The 8724-nt window shown below is 42.2% G+C and overlaps 1 protein-coding gene across 1 annotated transcript; it reads right to left on the bottom strand.

Annotated features, from left to right (window-relative positions):
- Positions 1–217: 217 nt before the first annotated feature.
- Positions 218–1513, bottom strand: LOC147708072 (uncharacterized). Its single transcript, XM_086925705.1, has 2 exons — positions 443–1513; positions 218–313 (listed from the first exon to the last, which is right to left on the bottom strand). The coding sequence occupies exons 1-2, from the start codon at positions 1511–1513 to the stop codon at positions 218–220; spliced, it is 1167 nt and encodes a 388-aa protein (XP_086781831.1).
- Between the last annotated feature and the right edge of the window lie 7211 nt (positions 1514–8724).

Below are 8724 nucleotides of genomic sequence, written 5' to 3'. Positions count from 1 at the left end.
CTATATTTCCTACTAACCCAGGTTTACCATTAAAATTTCCTTGATTCCCTGCATTCTTACTTTCCATTTGTGCCACTTGTTGTTCCGCTACTTTTACTTGTGCCCACATGGCTTTCTCTTTTAGCTTTTTCTGCTTTGCATCAATTTCTTCACTGCAATATTTCGCTTTTCTTAAAACATCATCCACAGTACCTGACTGCCAACCTATCATGTTTTGTCATATCATGTCTCCAATCTCTGGTCTCAACCCATACACAAATCTGTATATGAAGTGGCTCATTTCCTTCTCATTTAGTTCCTCATAACCACTATACTGTTTAAAGACTAACAGCAATCTTTCATAAAATGAATGTACAGATTCTTTTGGTTCTTGTGTGGTCCTGTCTATTTTTACCCAATCAGTTTCTTTTGGAGGTATCTTATTTTTCGACCATACTATTACTTGTTCATATTTCCGCATTACATCTGGTGACGGAGCTCCTGTGACTTTGTCTCTAGCAAATTCTTCTCTTGGCCAATCTATGGCTATTTTACATTCTGTCCATAAATCTGCTGGCACTACTATGTCAAAGAATCCATCCAGATCAATCCATAAAACTTTTGACACTTTTACAAATCTGTCTACCTGTCGATACCATTCTACTGGTTTCTCTCTCAATCTCAGGAAATCATTAGTAAACGACAATATGTCCTGTCTGCTCCAAGGAACATGTACATATCCTCCTCCGGGTATCTCTCTCATGGGGAACTCAGTTACCACTGCCTCTTTTTCCCTGATTGGAAAAGCTAAGGTGGATTTATCACTATTTTCTTCTCTCTTCTTTGCACATTTAAGTCTCCACTTGCTCACATCTCCCCATTTTCGCAGCAGCACAATTAATTCTTTTATCTGTCCTATTCTCCCAGCAGTATTCATGTTTTCAGGGTCTTTTTCTGCAAAATCCAGTCTATATGATTTCTGCAATGATTTAAATTTTGAAAATTCTACTCCTAATTCACTTGCTAAATTCTCCAATTGATCATACACTGTTTTAGCTTTCCATGTAATGCTTTTACACATAAACATAAGTTCATCATCCTGGTACGTTTTTAGTCTATCTGTTCCAATTGTTCCAATAATTAATTCTTCCATATCTACGTTTAGCTTTGCTACATCTAGTACTTTTGGTTCATTTTCTTTTAATTTTAAAGTTTTAATCCAGTCACTCAATTCTCTATCCGATGGTCCTACAGGAGTTTGTATTAAATCTATTTTATCGAGACTTTTCTCTGACGTTGCAGAGTCAGATTCTGCACCAATCGGGTATTTGTATAATGAACTTTGGTTAAAAGTCAATTCAGGTGGATTCACATTAGCAGTCCGTCTAATTTCTGACAAATCAGGATAAATGTTTTCTCTTACTTTCTGCAAACCTTGTTGTAATGGGATTGTCAAGCTTGGCTCTTTTATCCTCTGATTTTCGAACACTGGTATTACCGGCCTTATCGTTACAGGGACAGTTACTGCTTCCATGTTTTTAGTAAGGTTCTGAATCAGTTCATATGCAGAACGTTCATAATCAGAAATATTAGGTTGCACATCACTTCGGTTTTCATTACTTCGCACACTTTTGTGTGAATCATTCATTTGTACAGGAGTACCTGTAATTCTGTCTTCCACAATTGGAGTACTTGGAATATATCTTGTTTCTACTCTGTCTGGCACATCTTTTAAACTTGAATATTGTCTTGGGGTTTCATTATTTCTTTCCTCTATTACCGGGGCATTCGGAGTAGTCCATAAAGAACTTGGCTGATATGGTGGCGGTCTCCTATTTAATATTTCTTCTAATACAGCATCTTCTGATTCACTATCACCATAACTTTGGTTCACTGTTTCTATATTCTTTTTCTTTTCCGTACATTTCCGACCCTCATATTCATCCACTAATCTAACTGGATACATACCATCAAACATATTACCATTTCTCCATCTACGCATTCTACTCTCATGTGTTTCTCCCAATAAATCTTGACCTCTACCTCTCGGTCTGATATGCCTACATAGTCTTTCACTCTCTTTTTCATGCATCTCATCCTACCATTCAACTAAAGCCTAAAACTGTGTCGGTCTAGGTCTCGGCTCAAGCTTCATCATCTTGTCTCTCAAATTTCTCAAAACTGCCAAATCAAACGATCCTTCTTCAGGAAAAGCTAACACACCTGCATCCTGAGTATACTTTGCCCAATTCTCTAACCAAATCCATGTATGGTAACCATATTTTGATGACATATAAGAAGCGGGCGTTTTCGGTGGAGGAAGTAATTTTCCCTCTCTAGTCACAATTTCTTTGTCTTTTGAAAATATATTCTTTCATTTCTTAAACCATGAAGGTTTCTTCTTTTCTTCTTCATAATAATAAGACATTTTCCCCGTAGTTCTCTATCTTTCAAAAGAAATCGTGCACTTCCCTGTTTTGCTGTTCCGTAACACCAACCTATCACTGCGTGGTTTACACTAGCGTACCAATTAGAACAAGATACGTCTTCTTAGTGCTTAACCAATCACTTTGATGCTATTCCGTGATGAACCTATCAGCTCCTACTCTGTCTTGGTCATGAGGACCAATCCCAGCGTGACACTTTTGACGTCAACAGCGCTCAGGCTTCTGCAGCGCCGACTGACCCCTCCTTTACAGGGTTTTTTCAAGAAGCCGTATTTACAAGATATTTTACAAAATCCATTAGTAACTTACACAAAACAAATACCATTTACCTGTTTTGCTAATAAAGTAATAGAATTTTCAATCAGACAAGTATTCTGTAACTGGAGTAGAGGACGCTTATCTCCTCAGAATTTTCTAACTCGTCGATATAGCAACACTACTGGCCTTACCCTTCTATCAGGCACTAACCAACTCGTTTCTCCAGGAAAGCACATACAGAGATCTTTTTCACCTCCTTAGAGACAATCCCAGAGTTTCACTTGAACGCATTTGCAATTTCATTTATACACGTTCATACAGAAATCCCTTCTCAAATATACATGAACTCTGTATCACCAGTAGGCAGCGCTTACCTCGTGCCCACCACAGAATTCCTCTATCATTAGTAAAGTAGACGCCACTCCTTTACCCTTCTATCAAGCTCGGGTTAAGTCCTACTACTCTCCTCAGCGATAAGTTTTAGTCAGGATACACAATGATCCCTAAACTTGAAAGCCGAAATTTCATAGACTGCCCTCACTATACATTTATCCTTTCACACCTAATGTCCCTAAACAGTGATATGCGACAAACTACCGCAGTATACGACGATACTACTTCTTTGAAACAGACCAATGCACTATGCGACTTTACTTGCCACACTTCCTCTGCCTGCAGACAGAGGTACTAGTTTCACACAACACTTGGAAGTTTTTTCTGAACTACATATAACATATTACGAACTCAACGGATGTTAGTTCATAACTCTGTACATTAAACTCTATATAATGCTTATACATAATCCTAGCTAATTTCCTTAGAACCACTACTCTGCTACCAAGATATAACTGCTACAGCGGGACTCCAAAAATAAATTCTAAATCGACATTGCCATTTCCCTGAATCCTCAGAACACACATTCATTCAACAGTGGGGCCCATTACACAGCACATTTTCTCCGTTCATTTAACTCGACTTCAGAGATTTGACAAAAGAAACCAGGAGTCCTACCATAATATTGGCGGGTGTCTAGATTTAATTAACTATTTATTATTTACACCTATAGTTTAAAACGATTTACCATGGTTTCATTAAACACCCTTTTCATCAGACACACCACCATTGTGGCAATGGATCTGCTGGAACGAAAATCAGGCATAGGAAAATACAAGACCAGCTTTTATTTCTCCATTTATCTAATTTTTATTCAAAGCAAAACTTTTAGTATGACTGACATTTAGGCATTTGTTTGATTCTTTATTCAGTAGAATCTTTACCTTTGTTTCAAAATGATCATTTATTTAAGAGCTCAGAAATAGACATTTATTTAAAAGTTCAGTTGGGAAGTTTAGCAAAGAACAGATAGTTCCAAATTCACTCTCTACTAACATCCCTAACTAACACCCTCATCTTATCCTAACAGTCCTGCAAAGAAAAACAAACAAGCATTAAGGAGTTCTTACATCCAGGAATCGATCTTCAGTCCAGCAGCATCTCCAAAGAAAATCGAAAGGAGCGAATGCCTCTAAGCAAAATCAGGGGTTTTTATACACTAATTTCCTAACTTAATCTATCTAAAAAGTATCTAACATCACCAATTCGGGTTCTAATTGGACAAATTTGGGGTAGATGAGCGTCTCCTCATCATTACAGCATCCTTTTCACAATGAATCAGCAGAAAAATAAAGGGGCTTTGTTTAGGACAGTCCGTGGCCTAGGCACTTCCTTCATTCACAACTTCAGGACTTTTTCCCAGGATCAGAACATTGCAACGTCCATGTTTGGCACCCATCCTAGGTTCCAGGGCAAGGAAGCCTTGAACCTCCCATCCGAGCACAGACAGCTCACTCGCTCTTGCAGGCTTTGGATGCACATGCGCAGTCTAATATTCGCTCGCAGTTCATCAGAACTGCCATTTTCTTAGTAGGCCTCAGAGGCCACTTTTGGAACTATCATAGAAACAAACACAAATTCATGTTAAATATGGAACTAAAGCCCTTCTGTTTACCTCCCACCATACTAATGTTTCACCATTAGTTGTTACCTAGCGAATAAGCCACATAAATGCGTTTTATACTTACATATCCGACGATTTTATGACACAAAAACACGTACAATAAGCACATTTAAGCTGCGTATGTTTATATTTAAGCTGTGCATTAATTCACATTACAGTAATAACACATATTAGTTAATTTTATTGCATCATGTAAGCAAGATTAGTATTCCTGTGTGTGAAAAGTGTATGCAACTTATACTATGGTCGATTAATTCACAATACCATGCCATTAATAAATATTAACGTTATGAAACATTGATTTCGAGAGGGGTGCACAAAATTTTGTTTTACCACCTCGCTCCATCAGGTGGACCGCATGGTCTTGGGAAGAGGTACCTACTTGCTGCTCTTTATCGCCGGGGAGGACACTGCTTACCTCTGCCACCTCAAACAGCCGCGGTGGTGGGGGCGTGGAAGCGGGCGACCAAACTGTTGGGTTGGGAGGCGAAGCACAAACCCCGCCTTGGGCCGGGAATTACCTCCCAGAGGTTGCGAAATTGAGGGGTCTTCGCCAATGGAGCTTGATTGGCATTGATGTGCTGGGCGATATATGAAAAAGAGGGGACATGCTGGAGTTCACTACCCTTCAGGCGGAATTTCAAATGGGGAAAGGGGAGTTCCTGCACTACCAGCAGCTCAGACATGCACTCTACCAACATGTACACCACGGGGATCAAATACCAGACTATGCCCCACTGGAAGATAGATTACTGATGGACCCCATGATAGACAAAGCCATTTCCCTCGCATACAAAAAGCTCATCAATAACTTGACTGACCCCCTGGGGCCTCTGTGTGAAAAATGGGAGTCCGATGTCGGGCTGTTGGAGCAGGATGATTGGAGGGAGGCCCTACAGAGTCCCCGGGAAGTGGCGATTCGTGCCCGGTTTAGGCTGGTTCAGCTGCGCATCTTGCACCGCTCCTACATCCCACGCACGACACAACACCGGATAGGTTATGTCGACTCACAGTTTTGTCTCAGGGGTTGTGGGGAGGTGGGTACCTTCTTCCACATTTTGTGGGACTGCGCCAGGATCCGGGCATACTGGTCCAGGCTGGCGGACATAATGTCGGAAGTGGTTGGCGCAGAGGTCCCATTGGAAGCCTGATGGCATATTTTGGGTGTGACGAGCGACATCACCTGGCCGAAGTGGGATAAGGTTTGGCTGGCATTAGCGAGTATGGTCGCCAAAAGAAACATAGCGAGACTATGGGGTAGTAATGTCTTGCCAACAGTGGAGGAATGGGGACGGGATCTGGATTGGTGCCAAAGGGCTGAAAAAGTGATATATAAAAGCAGAGGATGCCCCAAGAAGTGGGAGAAAATATGGGCGGCGTGGAGAATGTATAGGGGGGATTTAATGGATATCCAGTCTGTGTCTGAACCTGGCTAACATTGCGTATGTATCTTGGTCTTTACATGCCGGTCAAACTGTTAACGATGATTTTATGATTGACTTTGCCTTTTATACGCCCACTGAGTATCAGATGCTAACTGATGCGCGACTGTCATGGAGCTTGGTCTTTATATGCAGGTCGAACTGTTAACGATGATTTTATGATTGACTTTGCCTTTTGTATGTCCACTGAATATCAGATGCTGACTAATGTGCGACTGTCATGGAGCTTGTTACTTCAATAAAAAGATTTTTTCTTTAAAATACGGCGCTTCCCATAAGGGGTTCATGGTTAGGCAGAGGGGGTTATGGTCACTATCTGTGGTGTTGTTCACACTCATGTCGACTAAGTCTCCCCACAATCTTAGGTCTAAAAGAATGTAATTGATGCGAGAAGGGCAGTTCGCTCTGTTATATGTGTTGGAGCCCTGTCTGTCAGAGTGAGTTCTGCCGTTTACAGCCCTTAGGCCAAACTCCGCGTTTAGGGCATTGATATGGAGTGCCGTCCATTTTTTTTTACAGGCGCCAAAAGTAGGGGAGGGACAGCCCATTTATCATCAAGTGTATCACTTCCCAGCAGATCTTCTCTGTTGAGCGGCTCGAAAGTGCTGTTGAGATCACCCGCAACTATCACTCTAGAGTGGGGGGAGCAACTAGCAAGACTTTCTTCCAACGAGATGATGGTTGGTGAGGTTCTACTGCACTTGGACCCTCTTGCGTAAACGTTACACAAGTCTATTCGTCCCCCGCTGGGTCCCCTGATATTTAATCCCAAAATGTCTGGGCTAACGCTTGGGTAAAGTGTAATCCGGCAACCCAGAGCAATGCTCACCTAAATATTCAAACCCCCGGACGCACACCCTCTCCTATCTTCGTCGGGGGAGAGGAAAATACATAAATCCTGACTTAAACAGGGGGACCCTGCTCCAAGTCTGCTGGAAGATACAGATGTCGTAACTCTCAACTAAGTTGTGTGAATGGGAAAAGCCATTTTACTATTTAGCCCAGCCACATTCCAAGAGATCACCCTTAGTTGGTGACGGCAGGCTGGGGTGGAAGACTGCGCGTCGTCTATGTGAGCCTGGCATTGACAGGGTGTGCTCGGAACCAAAAACAGTGGCTGGGGACTATCGCTTGTAAATTGCTCTACAGCAGCCAGCATACTGTTGCTGATAGGAGTGTGGTGTAGGTCCGGTTCTACCCGAGGTCGATCTTCCGTTTGATAATGTGCCAACGGAGGGTTCCCAACAGCTAGGCGACTAGTTGTGCAAATGGTTGAGAAATCAGAAGGCCCAGAAGAATAGCTAGCCTCCGTTGCAAGTCAATCATTAGCTTCTAACCCGGAATTACTAACTGTCTGGCCAGATAGTCGCATACCTAATGGTTTTCTATGTGCAATAGTTGCAAAGAGCTTAAACTGGATAAAAGACGTGTCAGGGGAGCTAGTTCTAAATTCAAGGGCGAGAAGAATTTCAACTAAATCTACCCCTTTCAAATTAAGCTCAATACAATCAGTTGAATGCTCAGTGGAGTGTCATCTACGTGCCCTAATAATATCCTCACGAATAACAGAGCGGCATCCCCTGACATGACGAATCCAGTGTATTGCCTTCTTGATCAACAAATCTTCCCCCCTCATAACCTATCCCTTTGGCAAGCTACATTTACCATGAATACTTTATGGGTGGCAGGTGGATATGGGCTACCTTGTGATAAGGGTACGTTTTTAATCCCTGAGCTACCATAGGGATCTTGAGTGATAACTGAATTTGAAGAATGAGGAGGTCGTTTGAGTGCAATGTTATGATGGCCCTCACTATGTGAAGCAGTAGCTACTTTTGGTTGTATAAACCCATTACTAGCCAGATGAGGAATGCATTTATTGCCCAAGGGGGCGTGTATAGTTTTTGCACAGGAGCCATATGCAATTCAGAGGGAGGTGTTTTCTGCACAAGGGTTTCAATTATGATAGGCTCTTGATCATTGCGCGCATGCTCCCTATTTCAGCCCTAAGTGCACCTATTAGCTGATGTGTGCTCTGGGTTTCTAGTTGAGCTACTGCAGCAGTGGCAAAGGGTTCTGCGAATAATTGCTGGGGGCTGTCTTCCTCAGGACCTTCAACAAGGTCCAAGAGGGGAGAGAACCTATTTGTGCAGAGAACGCTACTTTCCAGCAGTAACTTAGAATCACTATAGGAACCTGGCGGGCTTACAGGTGAAGAATAAACCCGAGCAACATGAGACAAGGCCTCCTGATTTTGGGAATAGATAGTTTTAAGTGGCACCTTTTTAAACATTGCAGGAACTACGGGAGGGCAAGTAGGGGGGTGTTCCTTGGGGGGATGTTCCTAGGGGAAAGTTGGGACGAGCATGTGTGTGGTGAAACCTCGCCATCAAGAATACCTTCACACTCACTAATCAGATTATCAATACGATCCATACTTTCTAGTACACAATTATTCTTTAGGCTTTTCACAGCTTTCCTGAGTTTTATCACTTTCCCCACTTGGCTCCCCCCAGAACCCTCCATAGTATTTCTCTTTCCCATCTTGCGCAGCCTCAAACAATAGTCCAGATGAGCAGGG

The sequence above is a fragment of the Lissotriton vulgaris genome, chromosome 6, assembly GCF_964263255.1.
Source record: "Lissotriton vulgaris chromosome 6, aLisVul1.2, whole genome shotgun sequence".
Taxonomy (NCBI): Eukaryota; Metazoa; Chordata; class Amphibia; order Caudata; family Salamandridae; genus Lissotriton; species Lissotriton vulgaris.
The sequence above is the reverse complement of the archived record's forward strand: the minus strand, read 5'-3'. Positions and strand labels throughout refer to the sequence as shown.

Coding starts and splice junctions, on each gene's coding strand:
- LOC147708072 (XM_086925705.1), bottom strand. CDS start 1,513: ATGGAAGCAGTAACTGTCCCTGTAACGATAAGGCCGGTAATACCAGTG. Junction 314..442: donor TAATGCGGAAATATGAACAA/GTAATAGTATGG, acceptor GTCTTTAAACAG/TATAGTGGTTATGAGGAACT.